Source organism: Nesoenas mayeri (genome assembly GCF_963082525.1).
Source record: "Nesoenas mayeri genome assembly, chromosome: 21".
Lineage (NCBI taxonomy): Eukaryota > Metazoa > Chordata > Aves > Columbiformes > Columbidae > Nesoenas > Nesoenas mayeri.
In genome coordinates, this window is record NC_137571.1 from 6,227,733 (window position 1) to 6,251,271 (window position 23,539).

Genomic DNA, 23,539 nt, shown 5'->3' on the forward strand with positions numbered 1-23,539 from the left:
CCATAATGCAATGCCCTCTTTGCCATCCCTCTCCTCCAAGACAATTTCGTGCACGGTTCTGCTCCTTGCTTTCTGCCACACTGCACATTGCCCCAGGGCTAAACAGCATCTTACTCCTTCCATGAAAAGGGAAAGGTGAGAGAAGGAAGGCAGGACTTACCATTCACTGGAGAGTCCTTCTCTTCATTTTTTCTCCCTTCCTTTCTGGACTTCTGAATTCTGAATTTCTTCCTCTCTGGGCTGAGAGTGGGGAGCGGTGATGGGGAGGCAGATTCCTCTCTCACTGCCGCGCTGCTCTGCCCCGGCACAACCTGCAGGAGAGCACACAGGACTCAGCTCCTGGGTCAGGAGAGCGTGCTGGAGTTTTGCTGCCGTGTTGTCCCCATTGCTGGAGGACAGGTCTGGTTCATCCCGGTCGGAGCAGGGTACCCGTGGGAAAGGCTGGCACCGTGGGTGCTCACACTGATGCTCGGTCCCCTCCATGCTCCAGGCAGGACCCACTGATCTCTCCTCCAGCAATACACGGTGATTCACACCTGCATCTCCTTCTACCTCCTCACTGTAAGAAATCCTCTCCCTACCTCCTCTCCATCCTTCCCTCCTCTTTGCTCCTGCCCTGGCATGGTAGGAGCAGGGACAAGCCAGACATCCTACAAGAGCCTAACAAGATGGTTGCTGCTCCCTCCAGCACTGACCCATCCGGCCTTGGCACTAACAGCAAGCAGCCCCACTGCATCCCACCAGCCCCACTGCATCCCACCAGCCCCGCTTGACTGTGCTGGGAGTGAATCCGCACCTGCCACATCAATGCAGATTAACCTGCACGAGATGGAGAGAGCAACGGCTGCAGTTGCCACCAACCTCTGTCTTGGGCTACAGGTTGTGACCTGGGTGAGCATCTTTGTTTTGAAAAAAAGGGAGAGTTAATTTGATGGCAAAGTGTCTGCAAAATCAAGGAAAAATCACGCCACTGCTTTTGGAGGCTGGATTATTAAAAATAAATCCTAGGCTGTTGCTCTAGTCTGTAGTGCAAAAATGATTTTTATCATGCCATTGAGGTTTCAGTATTCTTGAACCTCCTTGGAAAGCGGCATGCCAGCTGCATGGAGAAAACAGATCGTAATTATGCTGTTACACAGCTCTTGCTGTGGACAGTTTGGGGCCAAGCCTCCCTACTTTGGTCTGTGAATACTTCTCCCCAGGAATCCCATGGGAAGAAACACAGGCTGTGTGTGTCTGCTCCAAGCAGAGCAGCTGCTGGATGTGCTGACAGAGCGAGGGAACATCGCTAATGGAGCCAGAGCTCCTTATTCTGCTGATTAGGAAGTGTGATAGCAGTTTAAAACTTTGATTTCACGAAAGTCTTGCTCACATGATACTAGAATGAACAACACAGACTGTGCTGGTGTCTCACCTTTCCAGATCTTTTAGCAAGAAATCGCACAGAGTCCTGGCCCCAGGCTGTGCCCTCTGTCTCGTTTTCCCCGTGCTCATTCACAGGACGGCACGATGAGTCCATAGGGTCACCCCGTCTCAAGAGCTGTCCTGCTTTCTGGTGGCTTGGTGCCTCTGTGCCAGATTAACTCCCATACTGGGCTGTGCCATGGCTGAGGACATGGATGGAGGGAAGCGATTCACCGAGAACTGCAGACATCCCCTCCTGCAGCTCCCAGCCAGGTCAGATCTGCTCTATGCTGCTCCTGTGTGTGGTTCACACCTGTACAACAGCTGCCAGGTGGGATTTGTAGGGAGGGTTCCTCTCTCCAGATGAACATGCAACAGGGGATATCCAGACCAGTTATGATGAAGCTGTCGCAGGTCTCCTTTGAACACTGCAAGACACAATGACACAGAGGGAAGATGAGGTTTTTCCCCATCCCCAGCACATTCAAGTTCCTGTGCCAGCATGGAATCCATCCCACATACACTCTCCTGCCTGTGCCAGGACCAAGGCTGAGATCCAAGCCTCCCTCCCTCTCCGTTTCACAGGTCTGAAACTCCTCTGGGCCCAGACTCAGGACTCAAATACAGTTGTTTCAAATCTCATCCACTCACCCATGCTGCTTTTCATCTGGTGATGGTTTGTTTAGCCTGTCCCTAGCAAGTGACCCATAAGGATCCTGGCAGTGTTTATGCTACCGCTGATTATCAAACAGCCGTGTGACCCGCTGGGAAAATCTAAGTCAAGTCCTTGTCTAGCTGCTGACCCATGTAAACACTAAGAATTACTCCTCGGGCTGCAGTGATACAGGTCTTGGGTCAGAGGATTAAGCTCCAGGGAGTGAGGGTTGCTTTACTTTTCAGCGACAGCATTTGCACAGAGGTTTGATGACTTACACTCCCAGGCACTACCCACCCTGCTCTGCCTAACTCAGCTTTCCCAGCCCTCAGGAGACAAGCCCAGAGCATCCATCTGTTTGATCTGCTCACCTCTTGGGCCTGGGAAACCGGCATAAGGTGAAAAGAAAACAAAAAGAGGTCAGAGAAAAAGCAGAGTGAGAAAATGAATGGAAAGGAATGAGAGGGTCTCTCTATTCCTGAGTTGGAACATCACTGATTTCCATAAATGCCACTTTGGAGGTGACCTGAAACAGGAGGGAAGAGGCATCTCCCACCCCAGCGCTTGTCCTGTAGCAGCTCTGGTCACCGATCAGGAGTGGGTGCGGTGGGATGACTATGGGCAGAGAGACAGTGACAGAGCATCATGAGCTGATGTGATGAACCTGGTGTGACAATTCCGCTTTCCCCGCACAGCCAAGGCCACGAGCGCTGATTCCGCTCAGGATTTCTGCTCAGGTCTCTGGAATTCTCACCTCCACCAAATTTTCAGTGGGGCATCTCACCTTGCCACTCAAACCTCCAACCCCTCCCCATATCCAGGGGACAATGACACAACCTGCTTTTTTCCTCCACCCCACTCTCCTCTGCACTGCAAACTGATAACACACAATAAGTGCCTCTTACATAGTGGAAACCCATCCTTCACCTGCTCCATTGGCCTTATCTGATACCTGCTGCCTTACCTCAGCTCCACAGGAGCAGCAAAGAACAGACCTCTTCAAGGAGCTGGCTTCCTAGTCTTTGCTGACCTGGGTCACTGGTAAATTTAATCATGAGTTAAAAGCTGTCAGCTGTTTTGCCTGATAATTACATGCACCTAGGACTCATTTCAGTTAAAGAGAAAGTAGCAATTCCTTTCACTAAAAGTTGTTTGGAAAAGCTGTGACTTATAGAAATTAGTCTTGCAACACTCCCAGCTCTGATGGCTCTGAGACCTGCTTTCTGCCTTAGTATCACGTCCCTTTGTTATTCACCTAAGCACTCCATAGTTAATTGCAGAGCTCACACTTTTTCTTGGCTAGCAAGCTTCCTGCTGTTTCATGATTCATTACTTGTTAATGAGTCCCTGAGTCCCAGGCAAAGCTGATTCCCAGCTACACTAAAATCCTCAGTGTGTCCTTTGGCTGAGTTTGGCTGGTAAGGTGTGCGCCCGCTGCTGGGGAAACCATCGCTGAGTTACAGGTGGAATCCCCTCCCTCCACCTGCTGCGCTCGGGGCTGGGGATGCAGCCAAGGGTACCATCGATTGGCCTCTGGGCTGCGAGCACACACTGACGGGCCATGGCCAAGCTTTCATCCACCAGTACCTGCCTAAAAAATAGGTATCCACAGCTCTGATGGTGAATACCATGGGAATGGACCATTTAGGCCATCGCTTCTCCAGGGCTGAAGGTGGGCGACTCACAGCCGTGCCCCATTCCTGGATAGATGTGGACAAACCGCAGTGGGTCCCAGGCAGCAGGCTGGCACCGCAGGAGTCTTCATCTCTGGAGCAGCATCCTTCCCCTTTGTAGTCAGATAATGACGATGATTTCATTTATGTTTCACTTTCTTCCTTGTCACCAACATTCCTTTGTCCCTTCCTCCCTTTACAAATGTTAATTTCCGTCTTTGTCTCAGCTGTAGCTGTTTCAGTGTTTTGTCTTTTGCCAACTGAAATGAAATCCTCTTCAATAGGCAGATCTTAGAAAATTAACATAACACTGCAATATGGAACAAGCACAGCTGAAGCAGCTGCTCAGCTGAAGAGAGAGACAAGAACAACAGGGCTGCTAGTTTGAAGAGCACCTTCAACCCAGAAGAGCTTTGCAAACTTGGGGTCATCCTCTGCCTAGATCCAGCAGAGTGGCATTGCTTTGTCATTCAAGTGGACGTCTTTCAATCCCAATTGATCTGCCAAGAAACTTGTATAGGTTTTGTCAAAGATCTTGAGGTCTCAAAGATCCTAACTTCATGTAAATACAAATACCAACAACTGGCTAGAACACAAGCATCCCATCTTGAACACTTTGCATTCTGCTGGGCAACAGTCAGCAGGTCAAGCAACACACGTGTCCTGGCCGGTCCATTAGCGCACATGTAGCCTTGGGACGGTCCCAATGTGACCCCACTGACGCACTCAGCAGGTCAGTTTTGGTAGGTGAGGAGCGGTTGTGTGGCCCACACAGCCATGGAGGAAAGAGGGTGTTATTTCAGTAAAATGTAGTCAGGGTCATAGCACAGAAACCTGGAAGAACCGGGCTTTTCAGTTCCTATAACCATGGAAATTCCGATTTGTCTTGAGATGGGGAGACAGGAAAAGCAGAATTGTGATTAATCTCCAGACCCTTAGGGGTCTCCCACAATTTCAGGTTCCCAGCGCCCAGGGACTGTGCCAGCACATACAATAGTGCATTTGTTGAAGATGCAGAGCTCCAGGTTTGAGACTTGGCGAGAAGTTTGGTCTCACTTTCAGCAGCTAAAAGCCAAGACCACAGACAAGCTTTTGAGGTTTTAATTTATCACTTTCTGGGACACAAAATGGTTTTGGATCATCCAAATTTGTATCACTGGGCATAGTGTCTGAACCCATGGCAAGAGCAGCAAGACCTTTGTGCTGCTAGGATGACTACATAGCTTTAGGTACGAAAATCCTGTTAGCAACTGGAATAATGTGCTATCTACAAGGACATCTTTATTTTTTTCTTGTTAATTCTAACAAAACACCCGCAGTGTCAGCTTGTGGAAATCTTCATCTTAAACAGGCAAATGACTGTGGCAGAGACCATGTTCCAAGTGCCTGCTCCTTGTTTCAGGTTCCTTACAGTGTCTATAATTTAGGGGTGCAGAAAGAAAAGGAAAGCAAAGATTTAAAAAATGCTTTGAACAACATTGTGCAGTTGGCTACAAAAGTCTCATAAAGGAAAGGAAGCGCAGACCTGCTTCTGCCCCCTTGTCTCATGATTATCCCATTACCTTGTTCCCATTCACACCAGTTTGAGTAAGACCAGAACGAGCCCCTAAGGTTTAGAGATAATCTCTTTGAGTTTTTGGTTTTACATGTTGTAGTTCAGGCACTCAAATGTAATCAAAGTGCAGTTATTACCTTGCAGCTGCATTACATATTACAGCCACAATTTACACAAACGCACCGAGCGAAGATAGAAATCTCTCTGGGTATTGTATCATTTTGAGAACAAAAGCTAAACATCTTCCTGGGATGCTAAGACAAATGCCAGAATCAGATCTAATAAACAGCACGATCAGCTGCAGCTGCAGAACTAGAACTCGAGTGGAAAAAGGACTTTTCAGCAGTTCTGCTTCCATAGTGAACTTTCTCCCTGGAGCTGCAGGCAACACAACCCGGCTCAGCCTCAGGAAAGCGCTGCGAGAGGAACAGAGCGCTCAAAGACCTGCAAAAAGGATCCTGATCTCTGCAGCTTCCAGCACCTCCCACTCCAGGGATTCCGGAGGAGATTGATGGTATTTAGTTGTTTACAGAACTGAGTCCAAACAGCCTGGAAAGCTCTGACTCCGGGAGGCTGACTGATCATGTTGTGGTAACCAGCAGAATGGCTCAATTAATTCCTCAATTAAATCCTCAATTAATTTATCAGATGTAGGACAGGCTGGGCTGGACAAGGCAGCTGATGCCTCAGCAGAATCCTTTGCCAGGCTGGAAGGAATGTGGAAATCATTCAGGATTAAAATTCCTCTGGCCCATCCAGATTGCCCCTCTGCAAACCCAGCGGGGCTGCAGCCCCGGGGCCAGCGCAGGACAAAAGCTGCTCTGATCCGCTGCTGCTGCATCTCCTTCCCACCGCTGGGCTCCAGACCACGCTCAGTCTCCTGCCAGAGAGATCAAGAGAAAGAGATCAAATAAAAACACCAACCATTTCACCGTGGGGTGAATATCGCTGGGTTTCCACTCCCGGTGCTCCCAGCACCTGGGCTGCTCGCTGTTCCCTTTCTCCTGAAACAAAAGCAATGAGCGCTCTTGTTTGTATTTGAAAACAACACAGGTGTGTTTGCACCTAGTTTTGCTCTGTTCCTGACTTTATTTCTCCTCCTGAACGAAACAAACAAGTCTCGTTACCCCCACATGAGTGCACTGCAGGCTGTGCAGCTCGCAGCTGTGCTCGCAGTGTCCGTGCGAGGTGTGGGCAGCTCGGCTCACGGGTGCTGCCCATCAGTTCACACCTTCATTCCCTTTGAGCTCTTTATTCTTTCACGTCTTTCATAACGTTGGTCTCTTCTCAGCAAGGATCTCAGTTTATAACCCACTCATGTTGAACAGCCCGTCTTATTTGCAGGCACGGAGTGGGATTTGCAGGAATGTTTAACAAAACGAGCTGGGAGCATTAGCTCAACTGCAGCTCAGCAGGAAAGCGCACCAAGCCCCTCCGACTGCACTTGAGGGTTTCTTCAATAATGACTCACTTTGTGCAGGGAAATGTCATAAATTTAGGTAGAAATTAGTAGCACAAGTGTGTGAATATTTCTTCATTGACAGTTAAGCAAAAACAGTATAAAAATCAGCTGTGAAGTGGCCTTTAAATGAAAAACCCATTACAGCTACATCAGCCTGGTAGAAATAGAGCGCAAATGGGTTTGTTTCAAGAATGCAAATGGTGTTATTTCAGGAGTTTTGATTGAATTAAATAAACGTTAAAATTATCCTGCAATTGAATTAACTGAAAGTCACTGTATTTCTCACACAAAGATGAATAATCCAACCATGTAAGATGTTAAAGAGTATTTACAGCATGTCGCCTGGGGGTGGTAAGTCTCTTTTCCCTATACCATTCTTTTTCTTGAACAGCTCACTACAAAGCCCTCGTTCCTGGTCGCTACTAAAGGCAACTTACTGGGCCAGGGGAGCAGCACCGCGGGTTGTTAGGAAACCGAAATTGCATGGCTCGTGTACAAGGACCAGCCAGCTCTCCTGGGACAAGGCGTAATTACATTTTGCTCAGTCATGCAGGTAGAGAAGAAACTCTTGATGCTCTTGCCTCTTGTCCTTGCACGGCTCCGTAACAGCCTGCGCAGCAGCTGGCCTTGGCTCTCCAGAATGCATGAACTGGAAACCCAGAACGCTGGAGGAGCTGAGTACAGCCCTCAGGCTTCAGATGGTCCGTCTGGTTCCTCTCCTCAGAAAGGAGGTGTCCAGCAAAGCTCGGACCAGCACGGCACCCCTCAGAGAAGGAAACTTCATGTTTTCAAAGCAAAATGTCTCATTCTGGGTCTGCAACTTCTCCATGCATGAAACCTGCATGAGTCTTGCAGCAAACGTGAGAGCCTGCAGACTGGCCAAAGAGTGACCAGCATCTCCATCAGCATCCGTCACCCCTTGGACAGCAGCTGGGTTTGGCAGATCTCAGTTTGCTTTATGCAACTGATGGAAATGAGGGACATAACACAACGCAGGCTCACTCTCAACTCATCAGAAAGATGCTTTGGACCCCTCAGCATCTCTGGACTCTTCTCCAGTAATTCCTTGTCTTTCTTAAACTGGGGAGCCCAGAACTGGACCCAGAACCGCAGATGTGGCCTCCTAGCATGGACAAGCTCCGCAGCACCTCAGCGCGTTCACCCCTTGCTTCCTAGGACACAACTCTTCGTGGAGAAAAAGGAATAGATAGGAAGAGGCCAGAAGGTGAAGAAGCCCGCCTGACACAACCAAGAGCTACCAGGAAGGGTCAGAACTCCCCAGGACCAGCAGGACAAACTGCAGCTGGTGCGCAGAGCCTGACCCCAAGTGCCACCGAACCGCAGCTCTGGGGTCCCCACGGTGTCACCACCGTCTGGCCGCGTCCCTTTGTTGCTTCGGAAGCTCTTTTGCTGTTCAATTCTACCCTCTAGTGGACAATTTGGAGAAGACCCGGTCCGCAACCTGAGAACAAGCGCCACCGGAGAACTCGCGGTACGCCAGGCACCTTCCTTATATATAAAAGCCCTAATCCCTACATTATTTTGCATCTTTTTTGAGACCTGCCAAAATCCTTTGGTTACTCAGGGTAGCAGGTCTGTTTACTGTTCAGTTTGGTGAATTTCTGATCAAGTTTAGAGTATAAGTGTAGACTCAGTGAAGGATTTGAACACTTTACACAAGCCCTGTATTCATCCAACTTTTCTGTTGGCAATGAAAGAAACAAAAATGGAAAACCAATGGTGAACAAAGTGAACTTGTTAAGAAAAGCCCTCACTTGGAAAAGAAAAAGAAACAGAAGTATCTTTCAGAGAAAATGCAAATCTCAATACCTATAATGAAGATTATAATGCAATAATAAACCACATATGAATGTATCAATATAGTTATACTTTATAGAATAATTTATTACTAGTTGCATCATCATTTAAATTATATATATAATATCATAATAAGCATTTCCCTGCATCAATAGGCACCTGAACAATAAGGAAGTTCAAGTGAGTATTTGAGGATTGCAGTGTATTTTCTGCTCACATAATCCCAGTGACACATTAACATTTGCCAGAACAATGCCGGTCTGAGCAATGCTTTCCAGTTAATTTGTTCTGCTGTGAATCAAATCCTGTTAAATAAACAGAGCGGATCCATTTCATCTCATTTCACATCTCTCAAAGGAAAATGTTCACAATGTGTGTTCTGCTGAGAGCGGGGAACAAGGCATTGTAAGGGCAAAGCTTACTAAGGGCAAAGCTTACTAAGGGCGCAACACCGTCAACTCTTCCCCAGCTTCTCCAAAAAGTTGATGTAATTTTGCATAACTTGAGATACTTGTGATTTGACTTTTCTGGGTCACTGTTGTTCCACACCATTTAGCGCTCACAACAGCTCCCGCTGAGCGCAGTTATCTCTAAAGCACCGCTGGATATCCAGCCCCTGAGGCCTTAATTACGCACTGAGAGAATGATTTATGTGTCTAAAAGGAAACGCTCACATTTAGGTCGCACACACCTCTGAAATGGGGACTTGCCACAGTTGCCACGGGCGGGTGTCTCGCGAAATTGTCGAATCGCAGGATCATTTTGGTTGGAAGACCCTCGAGTTCACCGAGTTGAACCGTAATGTAAATCTTGCACCAGACCACGTCGCGGTGACTTCAGCTGCTCTTCATACGGCTTCGTCTCCCAACCCTTCACCGCCTTGGCGTCCTCCTCTGGACACCTTTATGCGCTTTGTACACTGCGCTACACATCCTGTGCTTATAAACGGTGCTGGAGCCGCCCGGTGGCTGGGGCCTGGACGTCATGACACCCCGCAAAGCACGGGACACCCGCCCGCTCCAGCCGCCGCCGGCACCGGCACCGGGTCCGTCCCTCCCGGATCGCGGTGCCGCCCTGGGGCCGCTGGGGGGCGCTGGCAGCAGCGCCGGTGGGCGGGGCCGGGGCGGCCGTTCCCGAGACCCCGCCCCGAGGCCTCGCCCCTCGTTACCGCGCATGCGCCGAGGCAGAGCTGCGCCTGCGCGCCGCCGCGCGCCGGCCTCATGCGCTCCCGCTCCGAGCCGGCCGGCAGCAGCGCGCGCTCCGTCCCGCTGCTCGCGCGCCACGCAGCTTCCGCGCGCCGCCCCGGCGGGAACAGGTGAGGGGCGGGCGCGACCATCTGGGCGGGCGCGGGGGGAGCGGGTGGGACCACGCGGGTCCCCGCCGCGGGGGGGGGAAAAGGGCGCTGGTGGGTTTGTGGCGGGAGTTTGTGTGAGGGGCGAAGGCGGGAGCGGCCCTCGGTGACGGGCCGGAATGGCGGGGGGGGGCGCTGGCGCTTGAGGGTGTCGCTGACAGGGGGAGAGGGGAGGGAGGGGTCGCTGCCAGGGAGCGGAGTGGCGGGGGTGTCGCTGCCAGGAATGGCGCGGGGCTCCTGAGGCGGGTCCGGCCGGGCGGAGCCCCCGCTGAGGCGGTGCCGCTGTCCGGCAGCGGGGCAGATGAAGTACATCCTGGTGACGGGCGGCGTGATCTCGGGCATCGGCAAGGGGATCATCGCCAGCAGCATCGGCACCATCCTCAAGTCCTGCGGGCTGCGTGTCACCTCCATCAAGATCGACCCCTACATCAACATCGATGCCGGCACCTTCTCCCCGTACGAGCACGGTGAGTGGCCCCGCGGGCCGGGCGGGCACGTCCAGCCACCCTTGAGCCAGCACCAGCGTGTCCGGGGCTGCTGTGCCGGGGAAGATCCGTCTCCTTTGTGTGGGCAAAGAGTTTGTGCTGGGTGCTGCATGTGGGACCTGCCAGCTCGGTGCCGATGGATGGGCCGATGGTGCCAGGACAGGTGTGCTCGCTGCTCTTTGATCGTTGCTGAGGGATTCAGTCCTTGGCGTAGTTGTCCTCTTGCCTATATGAGGCTTTTAGTTTTATTAGCCACTTCTAAACTGTAGCGATCAAAGAAGGTGTTGTCTTGCATTGGGTTCTTCCAGCTGTCACACACAAATCCAACAAATTGCGGGTGTGGGCTGTTTCCCCTTGACATCTGTGCTGTTTTCCGTGTGCCGCAGGCGAGGTGTTTGTGCTGGATGATGGAGGGGAGGTGGATCTGGACCTTGGGAACTACGAGCGCTTCCTCGATATCCGACTCACCAAAGACAACAACCTGACTACCGGGAAGATCTACCAGTACGTCATCAACAAGGAGAGGAAGGGAGACTATCTTGGCAAAACTGTCCAAGGTGATGGGAAGCTTTATTTCTAATGCTTAGAAATACAATCTGTATTTCTGTCCGGGTTGGATGCTTTTGCATTTCATCCTAACTTGAGGTCTTTGTTATGTGATGTTCTTGTGGTGCTTTTTGTGAAGTAGAAGATGCACCAGTGCAGATACACCAGTGTGCGCCATATAGAATCAGGTTATGCTCCTCAGAACCTTCTGGTGCTCAGCAATACACTACCTATTGCTCAGACTATATGCTGGACTTGGGTCCAGCTGTCTAACAGAGCAAATGCTAATGTGAACAGGCTTCAGACTAATACACCTGTGGATTATTAGCTGGATAAATGATTACTGCTTTTGATAACTGTCATGTCATTAGAAAACCCAAAGGATCTTTGAGGATCAGATCAGTCCCTTCCCTTTTTAATCATTCTCCACAGCTGGTTTGGATAAGGATTTTTACAGACAGTTTAACACAGAGTAACTTTCGCTGCTTAGAGCAAGGAACTGTTTGTACTTGAATTTTGCAGTTTAAACGTTTCTTGCATATGTTTAAATTGAGGCAGGATTACATTTGCTGCCAACTCACTTCTCTTGAAAATCGCAGCCAAGAATAATCACTTCAAAAATGCATACTTCTTTAAAGACACAAATCAGCGCTGAACTAGTGCTGCCAAGTTGTTTTCAACAATTTGCGCTGTAAGGAGTTAAAAGGAGAAATGTGCAGGGGTTGTGGTTTTAACCCTTGCCCGGGTTTCTTTTTCAGTTGTACCCCACATCACAGATGCTATACAAGAATGGGTGATGAGGCAGGCACGGATTCCTGTAGATGAAGATGGCATTGAACCCCAAGTTTGTGTGATTGAGGTTTGTAGCTCTTTACTCCATACAAGAAACAGGTTTTTTTTTTTAAAACTGAACTATATGCATATTTTGCGTAATGATTTTTTTACAGTAGCGTTCAACTTTGCATATTGTTGAGTTTTTTAAAGCTCCTCCCTTGCTAGCCTCACTTATTCAGTCTAATCTTTTGAATGCTCCGTGTTTGAGTCCACGTGTAGAAAGATGTAGATCTTGGACAGTTGTATTTTTGAGATGCTTTGCTCTCTGGTGTAGTGTGAATTAGTCTACAGAATGAATTTTAGCTCTTGTAAGTATATTCCGAAGTCTGAATTGCGCTGTGGCCTCTTCTTGCTGGGTCTGCTGGCGGGATGTGCTGATACAGAAGAGCCCAGGTCACGGTGACTTTAGGACTCTCCCTGCAGCTCACGTGCCAGTTTCTGTTCCAGGAATTACAAGTCTGAACCCTGAAGTATCTGGGAGGCACCATCTGATAAGAAATGAGAGCTCTCAGGGCTCCAGAGAATCCTTGTGTCTCTTCCTGCACATACACAAATCTACTCTATAGAGTTACTAAAATTTAACAGAAATTTTGCTTCTCAGTGCCACCTAATGTTCGTAAAGGATATTTTAACACCTGAATCTTTTCCTTGAAGACTGAATACGGGCAAAGCTTATGTCCCTGGAGAGGTGCTGCACATATGAGAAACTGTTTTTCTTGTGGCTTTTTGATTTTGGGAAAATCATGGGGGTAAAATTAATAGTTGAGTTACATTGGAGGCAGTGGAAGTAGAACGTACAACTGGCAAATCCTGCTTTTCATGTTGGTGTTGATGCTTCTTTAGGATATTGGGAGGAGGTACTGGGGAGATGTTTTACTGTACTTTTATGTAGTTTTAGTATGCTTTAGCATACAAATTCAGTAGATGATGTTTTGGTCCTAATTTTGCTTCTAAATGTCTCTTTTTTTAGCTCGGTGGGACCGTAGGTGATATTGAAAGCATGCCTTTCATTGAAGCTTTCCGTCAGTTCCAGTTCAAAGCCAAAAGAGAGAATTTTTGTAACATTCACGTCAGTTTAGTTCCTCAGGTAAGGACCCAAAGTGTTTTGGTGATCAGGGGCTTCCCCGGTCCAAAACTTGCTTTCTAAATATGTGTTCCTGAAATGCTATATCTATAGGCACTGTTGTATTTGTATCTCTCTATATATAAACTTCTGGAAGGAATGCAGAGCATATATGGTTATGTACTTAAAAAGGTTTGCAAGAAGGGAACAGGAACTTTTCAAAATGTGTAATAAGTAGTTGAGAGTTGCAGCCAGTGCAGTTTTGCATCTTTAACTGCTGTTTAACTGCTTTCTCCTTTCCCTTTCTGTCCAGGCCAGGTGGTTTATGGAGAAAAAATTAGAAATATAAGATATTAGGTATGTGGAAAGAGCAGTGGCTAAAAGCCTGAGGATCTCTGCTCTCTCCTTCTCTCACTACAGTGCATAATTATGTACTACACAGACTGGAACTCTGGTTTCTGCCAGTTGCTTTCAGTCTGTGAGATTAAAATGAGTGTACAGGGGTATTTAAAACTCGTGTGACTTGTCTAAGAACTGGGGCAAAGTTTTTACAAGATGAATGGGGTGGAGAGTCCCGATTGGTCTTATGAATACATATCCTAATTTGATATATCAACTCCTGCTCCTCTCTGACCAGCCGAGCTCTACAGGAGAGCAGAAGACTAAACCCACCCAAAACAGTGTTCGTGAACTCCGAGGTCTTGGTCTCTCACCAGATCTGGTAAGGTTTGCTACATGGCTCTGACTTTGCAGATGCAGCACCGGCCTGTTGCAGCAACATCCTAGTCTAAATAATGCTTGTGTCAAAAGCTCTTGTATATTGGTAATAAACAAGTAAAAGGAACGGAATTGAGTTTTTTCCCCAAGATGCGGAGTCTGGAGGAAGCTTTTTCTCTTTTTAGAGGCTTGTTATATGCATGTCTGAGCGCTTCTGCTTTGCTTCACAACCCTGATGTTGCTGTTCTGTTAGATTGTTTGCAGGTGCTCCACTCCATTGGATACCTCAGTAAAAGAAAAGATTTCCATGTTCTGTCACGTTGAACCAGAACAGGTAAAGGCTGCTGTCTGTACTTCCTTGTAATAAATATTCTAGCTGTTTGTCAAATGTTGAATGGAGTTTTATCTGAGCGTGGCGGTTTTGTGTTCTAGCTGTGTCTTTTGTTAGCTGCATAATTCATTTGCTGCTTTGTCTTGCACTTTCAAGTATTACATTCAGAATTAGCTGGCAAAAATATTAGTGTGTCAGCAGTACAATATCTACCTCTTGTTGGCCAGGAATTGAAAAGAAGTTGGCTCTCAGTGGTCACTCTCTGGGAAGTTTAATGCAATTTTATGTAGTTGTTCCTCTAGCTGCAGTTGCACTTGAACTGAGAAGTAAATGCTGTTGACTATACAGGAGGAAAATTTGCAGCCTAGAGAGTTTCAGTGGTGCAGTGTTGAACTCTGCTTTATTTGAGTCAGGAGAAATGAGGACTTAAAAATAGTTGTGCTGGTATATTTTTGATCCTTAAAGTACAGTCTGACTCCTGATGGACAGGCGGCAGTTGTCCAGAGCTGTCTTTCCTTTTCTGTGGAGGCCCATTTCAGTGAACTGGAACCATTGTTGTAGATTCTCCTCAGAGACCCAAGAACTCTTCGCTCACAGTTGTTTAATCCAGTTTGTGATCATGGACTCCCTGTAAAATTTATCACAGCATTGAGATCGCAGGTTTCCCTGGGCTTTAATCAAACTGGGAGCCTCAGTTCCAAATGATGATGGTGGGAAGCTGGGCTGGTGGGCAGCTCAGCTGTGGCTTCAGTTGGGGTCGCCCGGAAGATTTATCACAGCACAAGTCTCCGAGATGTTCTTTGAACTTGCACAGCAGCTTTTTCACTGCTCTGTTATCATGTTATAGCCCTTCCCAAGGAGCTCCAGTGAGCAGTAACACCTGGGAGGCGTTGAAGGATGACCTCAAGTATGTGGAAACTAGTACTGAGCTATTCCTATCTTGTTATGTTATTAGACAGATGCTATTTCCTAGAAGTTTAGGTGGTCATATGGTTGTTTGCTAGAGATAGAAACTCTCGCAATATCTGTCTAAAAATACTTGCACAGGAACTCAGATCTGGCACTTCAGCCTGGAGAAGAGAAGCTGAGAGGGACCTTATCAATAGTTATAAATATCTCCAGGGTGGGTGTCAGAGGATGGACCAGACTCTGTTCAGTGGTGCCCAACGCCAGGGTGAGGGGCAACGGGCACAGACTGGAACACAGGAGGCTCCATCTGAACATGAGGAGAAACTTGTTTGCTGGGAGGTGCCGGAGCCTGGCCCAGGCTGCCCAGAGCGGGTGTGGAGTCTCCTGCTCTGAGACATTCAAACCCCTTGGCATCCTGTGTGATCCTCCGGTGACCCTGCGTGAGCAGGGGTTGGACTGGATGATCTCCAGAGGTCCCTTCAACCCCCAGCCATTCTGTGACTCTGTGATCTGTTTTAATGACATCTGTATTTTATGGACAGGTCATCTGCATTCATGATGTCTCCTCAATCTACCGGGTTCCTCTGTTGTTAGAGGAGCAGGGAGTTGTTGACTACTTCAGGCACAGGCTCGACCTCCCCATCGAGCGGCAGCCCCGGAGGATGCTCATGAAGTGGAAGGAAATGGCCGACAGGTGAGCTGCACTGCTGGACAAGGTTTGAATTAAGACTCTAGATTAGTTTCTCTTCTCAGTCCTTGGTTATTGGGTCACAAGTGAACATTTTCTTTTGACAGAAAAAGCCCTCAGTCACCAGCTTGGTTGAAGTTACTTAGCAATTTTGAAATAAACGTTAAACAGTTCCTCAGCTGCAGCCAAGAATGCTGCGTCAGTCCCGTGCTGCCAGATGCTGGGGCCGAACGTGTGGGCAGCGCAGCCTCAGGACTCCAGAAATCCTTTCTGTATTTCTTGCTGCTGAAGTGAACTGGGACAGAAGCAGCGTGGGAAGCTGCTCCGCAGGATAAACATGTGCAGAGTTGTGCTTTGATCGTCTCTCCTCATAGTTCACTGCAAACTTTTAATCTAATACAGCGTTCTGAAAAGACAGTTTGGATCTACTCAAAATGGCTTTGCAGCTTAAGGAGGGATAAGTTCATTTATACGTGACTTTCTGCAACTCTTTCTGTCATTGCTGATTTTTCTTTTTCCTTTTTCCTTTCTTCTAGTCTTGCTTTGATGTTTTTAAGTCGTAATTGTTACAAAAGGTCATCTTTTCCAAAGTCGTCATCTCTCTAGTTGGACAGGCTCTCAAGAGCCCAACTGTTTATATTACTCGAACAGCTAAATAGAATGTGATTCTTGCCCCCATTTCCTGTGAATGATGAAATAACCCTTCTGTTTTCATTGTGTTTAGGTACGACCGTCTCCTTGAAACATGTTCCATTGCGCTTGTTGGCAAATACACCAAGTTTTCAGATTCCTACGCATCTGTCATTAAAGCACTGGAGCATTCCGCACTGGCCATCAACCACAAACTCGACATTAAGGTAGGGGTGGTAAAAATTCCTCCCCCCGTACTCTTTCCACGGTGCTCCCTGTCTTACTTCAGTTTTTCACAACCCATAGATAGTGAGGGAGAGTTGATTCAGGCAGTGAGCTTTAGGTTTGTCCTTTATTAAGGTTTTATGGCTGGTTTGGCTGCACAGGTGCTTTTCAGGGTCTTGGTTGTAGCGAGATGCTCTGAAGAGGTGAAATATGTATCTTGTCAGAAAAACCACGGCTTCTGTTTGTGCATCTGTAGTATGATGGTGTGGGGAAGCAGTTCTCTTGACTAGGAGGCAGGGTGTCAGACCAGAAAATACATAAGTATCTAGTAGGCAACAAATCCAGAGCTATCCAGGAGAAATGATGATAACTTAATCAGAAATAAGGAGACCCTGTATTTACACTCTTCTGCAGCATCTCATCATCCTTTTTTGGATTTCTTCCCAGTATATTGACTCTGCTGACTTGGAGCCAGATACTCTGCAGGAAGAACCTGTCCGATACCACGAAGCGTGGCAGAAGCTGTGTGGTGCTGAGTAAGACTCTTGTACTCTGCCCATTTCTTCAGGTCTTCTTGAGGTCTTGCAGGTCCCAGAGTTCCCAGGAGGGAGGTGGTGGGTGCTCGGGTGCAGCTGCCCCGGTGAGCCCTGTGTGACCGGAATCTTTTCATCCTCCTGCAGTGGAGTTCTGGTTCCTGGTGGATTTGGTGTTCGAGGGACAGAAGGCAAAATTCAAGCTATTTCCTGGGCGAGGAAACAGAAAAAACCCTTCTTAGGTAAGAAACATGTTTCATCAATAAGAAATAAAAGGGGCTGAGTAACAGCCTAGCTGGTCTGCAGCAAGAGCTTCACTGATTTTTGTTAGTATCTAGAATGTACAATTCTGACAGTAATTTGGCTGGGGAAGGCAGCGATCGATGCTCAGCCGGGCAGCGCAGCCACCACCTGCAATTAGTTCTGAAGTGGCCAGAGCTGGCTGGGATGTGATGACGTGGAATCTCTGCAATGAGGGGGTAGGAGTCTCCGAGGAAGTTCTGGAGGAGGCTGTGGCGATGTTGGCAGTAAGAAATACGTGACCGCAGTTAAACGGAGTGGACGCAGAAACGGGGAATTGTGTGAGCATAGCGGGTGGGAAGGGGAGGTCGGAGTAAAACTTGTCAGAACTACTTGGTCCGGAGTGAGCAGAGCCCGGCTCCACGGCACAGGCCTGGCCCTGGCTGCTCCGTGAGGGTGTTGGTGCTGTGCAGCTCGGGTCGGTGGTCCCTGTCCTGATGTGCCGTGTGTTCTGCTCTGCCTTCCGCAGGAGTTTGTTTGGGAATGCAACTGGCGGTTGTGGAGTTTGCGCGCAGTGTTCTCGGTTGGCAAGGTAACTGCACAAAACCCCTCCTGGGTTTTGGTCGTTTCTTTGATTGCTTGAGTAACACCTGTAATTTTTTAAATACCTTTAATTTTTCACTGGTAGGTAGATTTTTTTCTAGGCCTTTAAAATTCCCTGTTTCCTTTGCTAATTAAAAGGAAAAAGAACAATTTCTTTATCCTATTCAAATAAAAATCAATGGAGTAAGGCATGCTTATAATGACAGAAATCTTTCTGTTGCTTAGAGTGAGGTTCAGCTCCCGTGGAGTTGTGTCTGTGTGTACTGGACATCCTGAATTCCCATTACAGCCAGTGGGAAAGAAACCCAAAAAGCAGTTCAGCTGACGAGGCAGTTGCACCAGGTTCAGCGAGTTGAATTGCTTTCTGGGCTCTAGTCCTTGGGTTGTCTAGGCCCCTGTTGTCAAAACTCAATTTACAGAGTGCTAAATTTCCTTTCTTAGCTGGATTGTGAGTCTCACTCCTAGTGGAGATAGGGGAAAATGTGTTTTTCTGAGTACTGCTGCCCCTTTTCCCTTGCTGGCTCTATTTAAAATATTCTAAGCTGTTCGGTGTGCGTTTTTCCTGCGTGGAAGGGGAGGTCCTGTAAATGCCGGTCACGGTACGAGCGACTTCATGTTTCTAACCACTGACCGTAACATTGCAGATGCCAACTCGACAGAATTCGACCCCAAAACTGCTCATCCAGTGGTGAGTTTACAGTGACTTGCTTGTAGTGTCCTCACTGTGCCAGACTTCTCTGCACACGCCTCCTGGTGCACTTAAGCACTTGGATTATTACGTCTTGTGGTTTTAAGTCTGTCTTCCATCATTTATTAATGTGAAAATGTCTTTGCCTAGTGAACTGTATGGCAGTTGCTGCTTCGCAGAAGATTGCAATGCTTATTATAGGTCAAAACCTCATCTATTTTAAAATTTTTAATTACACCTTTTCATAAAGGTGTTTTCTAAGAGGCAAAAGGTTCTTAAAGGGCAGTTTGAAATCTAACTGATTTTACAGGGTAAACGGTAAAGATTTGGTGATATCCAGGTTCCACTGCATAACTGCTGAATGATGATCTCAGAAGTTAACAGACAGACATGAATTCTGTGGAACGTTTGTGGACAGACTTCTGAACCTGCATTTCTTAGGCTGCAGGCTCTGTGCGCCTCAGCCAGGGGCCACCCTTGTGCTTGGCCTCTGCTAGAATTGAAAGTGCTCCTTGAAAAAGTTCTCAAAAAAGCAGCTGATGAAGCTATTTATCAAAGTATAAGCGATCCTGATTTGGGGATTTTGTTTCTGTAAACGTGCTTGTGTGTTTGTTAACATTGAGCTCAGTAACCAGCGCAGTGTTAGTGAGATCTGTGCGGGCTTTGACTGAGACCATTTCTCGTGCTAAAGCTCCTGAATAACCCACAAACCTTCCCTATGTCCTGTGCAGCCTTTACTAGAATAACTCAGCTAAATAATGGAGTTCTGTTGGTCTGCCTGGTCCGGACAGTGTTCCTCGGGGTGGTTTGCTTGTGTTCTGTGTGGATATTAGGGTTGTTTTCCACTTCAATGCTTCACGGTCTGCCTGGGACTGTTGTTCCTCCCTCATTCTCACCTCCCTCTCTGGATGCGTTTCGTAGGTCATAGACATGCCAGAACATAATCCTGGGCAAATGGGTGGAACCATGAGGCTTGGCAAGAGAAGAACACTCTTCCAAACCAAGAATTCCATCATGAGTAAGGCACTTCTTACCCCTTTCGGAAGCGTTTCCTGCGAATGTGTGTGTGGTGGATGTTGGGAAGAGACCTGGGGATGCTGAAGCATCCTTGAGAGGTTTGCAGAATATGGTAGTGAAATGGGGATAAGTGAATTTGGTCGCCTCTAGAAGCGGCAGGTTCTGATAGATGCTGTTCATATGGACTTGTTAAAACTCGGCATCGTGCGAACTGTTCGGCATTTGCTCTGAGAAATGTCTTTCTTTTGGTGTAGGGAAGCTGTATGGAGATCATGATTTCTTGGAAGAGAGACACAGACACAGATTTGAGGTAAATGCTGTTGTAGGTGTTGAGCTTTTCCGTGTAATCCAAACGCAAGAGATCACGGGGTTTATTGCTTCTGGTCTTCTAGGTCAATCCAGAACTGAAAAAGTGTTTTGAAGAGCAAGGGTTGAAGTTCGTAGGCCAGGATGAGGAGGGAGAGCGAATGGAAGTGGTTGAGTTGGAAGGTGAGTACTTTAGCAATTTGTTTTGCGAGTGTAGGGTAAGTGTTCAGAGGGTTATCGAGCAGGTTTTTGTGTGGGTGCAGTCCGGGATCTCTAAGAATGATTCCATCTGTGAAATTACAGTAAAAAAGAATCCCACATGCCTGTCCATTTAGGGACAAAAGGCAAGACAGAAATTCTTCTTCTTCTTCTCCCTCATCGGGGCCTTAGCAAGATCAGCTCTTTTGGCTGCAGTTCAGCCATGGGCTTAAGAAACTTGACATTTTTTGCATTTCTTTGTCTTAGATCATCCTTTCTTCGTTGGTGTTCAGTATCACCCTGAATTCCTCTCCAGACCAATTAAGCCATCTCCCCCCTACTTCGGGCTCCTCCTGGCGTCTGCGGGAAGGCTCACGCACTATCTCCAGAAGGGCTGCCGGCTCTCGCCCAGGTAAGCTGGAGGAAGATGCCGCTCAGACAGTTACGAGGTAACCAGGTGGTGTTAGCAGCAGCGCTTCATTCTGGGGGTGTTTGGGGAAGCTGCAGCTGTGCCTCATTTCTCAATGATTTGATACCCAATTGGGCTTTCCCACCTGTTAGCCCTTAAGGAACTTGTTCGTGTGGCTGGTTTAAACAGTGGGCTCTGATTGTTGCAGCTGCTTCTTTTCCTGTTGACTTAAGCTTTGTTTTGTATCACTTTGCCAAGCTACTGATGTTTTGGGTAGGCTTAACGGTGCGTTCACCTCATTCAGCTGCTCCCCAATGCCCTGCAGTTCTGCTCAGCAGTCGTGGCAATGTGCAACAGACAGACGTCACTTTGGTAGTGACCCATTCTCCTCCTTGCAGAGAACACAGAGGGTTTGCTTGTGTAGCTGGAGTTCTAACGTGGCACTAAACAAAAAACCCACACTAAATGCAAAAGAGAAACAGCACTGAAAGTGTTACACTGCAGCAACACAAAAGGGAGACTCTTGGCCTTTCTGGGCTGAGCTGCAGTGCAGCTGCAGCACAGGAATTCACTGTCGCTGCCTGGAGAACGGCTGTTGTTGTGCTCTGACTGATGTGCTCTGTGTGTATCATCATTTTAACTCACAAACCTAAAAACTGATGATGTCTCGGCCCCGTTTCCAAAAGGACAGCTACACTAGGAATTGTGTGCTCTGCTTTTCGGCCTCAGCTAGCAGCGCTTGCTGCCAAACCCCACTGATTCCTGATGCAAAAGTAGATCTATAACGCACTTGTGCTCCCTAAAACAACATCTTTCTGAATTCCGCAGGGACACCTACAGCGACAGGAGTGGCAGCAGCTCCCCGGACCTGGAGATGACAGAGCTGAAGTTTCCATCAGTAAATCACGACTGAATCCTGGTAACTTCTGCTGACCTCAACCTCTTTCCTTATGGAAACAATTCCCTGTCCAGTCTTTCCTCCTGGCGTCTGAATGTTTTATATTGGTCGGTAGGAAACTGGCACCCCATGAAAAGTGCTGGAACACACGTGTTCAGCTGTGCTGAAGGACACACCATTCCTCATGTCTGTGTAACAGATGGAAGTGGGTATTTCCTTAGCAAATTGACACATAATAAAGTATTAAAATGCATGTGGGAGTTTGAGATCAAATTCCAATACAGAAACAAAGCACAAATACAGCACATGTTCCTGAAAGCGGAGGCAAAGCTGAGCTAGGGTAGGTAGGTGCTCGTGGCCGTGGCTCTGGCTGGTTTTGGAGCAGTTCAGCAGCATTCGTGCAAACGGGGTGGAGTGAGCGTGGGGGTTTATTGCTGAATGCCAGGGGAGCAGGGGTGTCCAACTCAGACCTGCTGCACTGAGCAGTTCCAGCCTGTTGGGCTTCACTCTCAATAATTCCTGCTCCTTTTCTTTCTCTGTCTCCAGATGTGTCTTCACTGAAGAGTCTTCTCTAGATTTTCCAGGCGTTCCTACAGCAATAGCTTGAACACTGTCAGCTCTGGGCTTTTCCTTAAGTTATGAGTTTGTAATTTTTGTTACGAAATCCTGTCCCTTTATTTCCTCAACTCTCCTGTCATTTATTTTCGGTGTAGATTCTGTTAGTTTCTGGAGGAGAGCTCATCGCAGCACGTGCACCTCTATACTCTTTTAATTAGCACCATCTTGGAGATGAAAAGCAAATTCGGGCGTAGGATTTGATGTGCTGGGGATGATCCGGTTGCACGTTTCCTTCCTAACGCACATTAACGCTGGTGTGAGTTTGTATCCCAGACACCGGGTTGCGTTGCTTTCTCTTGCCTTTCCCTGGGCAGTCGCATCGCTTAGCGCTGAAATCTCACGGGTGACGCTGGATTCGGGGGCTCACTCAGTTCTTGAGCTGAGCTGAGCTGCACAGGATGGATCTGGTCAGCTTTATGCAGCCTTTCTTCTTTTTTGAGGGGCAGGGGGACATTTGTTCTGTTTTTATTTTAATTTCCCCCAGTGCTATTTAAAAACACTTGGCACGGGTGGTCTTGGTGCATTCATTGCCAGCAATGAACTTCTAACCAGGGAAAGTCTTCCTGGAATGGAATAGTTAATCTGGAAGACGATCAGCTCTAGCTGTGATACCCCATGCTGCAGGGATGCAATTAACTTGGATCATGTGGAAAGATAAATTAGAAAGAAGTAAGCAAAACCGTCAGGAAAGGCCGCGGTGGCTGAAGTGAGTGTGTCCTATGCCCGCGGTGGCTGCTGCTGCTTCTTGGGCTCGGAAACTTCACCTCCTTGCATCAAGGGGGAGGCACAGAACACAGAGTGAACCGCTTTCTGTGCTGCCTTTAAAAGCTCCTGCGTGATTTGCCTTGGACTCAAGAGTTCTTGGTGCTTCTCGTGGTGGACTGGAGCCGTGCGTTGCCTTTCTGTACCGGCGGAGCCGCGTCCCGCGCTGGACGCAGCACAGACGTGTCGTTCCTTTGCTGTAGTTCCAGATCTGCGCTGTCCTGCAGGGATGAGCTCGGCTTTGCAGGCCTGGGCTGGGAAACGCTCGCGCTTTTTGCTTTTCCGGCCTCTTGCTGCAGTGTAAGCACCGTGGGTTTGGGCTTTAGGGAATGTAGAAGAAAGGCAGATAGTGTCTCGGTGTCTGGTTTATGTTCAGAACGCTTGAGTTTGTTAAAGCTGGAACTGGCTGAATACTAATTTCCGTGTTGTCTGACGCCTATCTTAATTAAACACTGTCCTGTCTCATCTTAAATGATCTTTTCCACAGCTCTTCTTGCTTTATTCCTCAAATATTTCAACTATAAGCCGTAAAGCTGCTTTTAGCCAGGAAAGCTCCGAGAACTGTGTGTGTGCCAATTACAAGAGCAATGGCAGCAAGATGTGCTCATCTCGCCGTGGAGGGGCTGCGATTGTTCCGTACCTGTAGCACAACTTCTGTTTTGTTTTCTTTCACCTGAAATGTGTTTGTTTTGGCCAAAACTCCGCAACTGACTTGGTCATTAAATGCTTATTTGTAATAAAACGAATAACTAGCCAAGAGCTTCCTGTTACTTCCATAGCGCAGAGGGAGAAAAAGGACTCAAGTGGCGCGGAGATGAGGTTCTCAGGGACACGGGGCAGTGCCGGGGTGGGTTATGGCTGCACTTGATGACCTTTAGGGTCTCTTCCAACTGCAATGATTGTGTGATTCTATGATTTCTC

The 23,539-nt window shown here is 47.9% G+C and overlaps 1 protein-coding gene across 3 annotated transcripts; it reads left to right on the plus strand.

Annotated features, from left to right (window-relative positions):
* Window positions 1–9,768: 9,768 nt before the first annotated feature.
* On the plus strand, window positions 9,769–23,316 carry LOC308048552 (CTP synthase 1). 3 transcript variants are annotated; one of them, XM_080357747.1, is made up of 19 exons: window positions 9,769–9,882; window positions 10,212–10,385; window positions 10,790–10,960; window positions 11,708–11,808; window positions 12,754–12,870; window positions 13,484–13,567; window positions 13,817–13,897; window positions 15,346–15,497; window positions 16,216–16,348; window positions 16,794–16,882; window positions 17,027–17,121; window positions 17,649–17,711; window positions 18,367–18,410; window positions 19,332–19,428; window positions 19,682–19,737; window positions 19,820–19,916; window positions 20,199–20,343; window positions 21,169–21,259; window positions 21,785–23,316. In XM_080357747.1, the coding sequence occupies exons 2-18, from the start codon at window positions 10,220–10,222 to the stop codon at window positions 21,251–21,253; spliced, it is 1,776 nt and encodes a 591-aa protein (XP_080213873.1). In that variant the 5' UTR covers window positions 9,769–9,882; window positions 10,212–10,219; the 3' UTR covers window positions 21,254–21,259; window positions 21,785–23,316. The 3 variants fall into 3 exon arrangements, with proteins under 3 accessions (XP_080213873.1, XP_080213872.1, XP_080213871.1); XM_080357746.1 differs by lacking the exon at window positions 21,785–23,316 and adding an exon at window positions 21,354–21,527; XM_080357745.1 differs by lacking the exon at window positions 21,785–23,316 and having other exon boundaries at window positions 21,169–21,527.
* The last annotated feature ends 223 nt before the right edge of the window (window positions 23,317–23,539 follow it).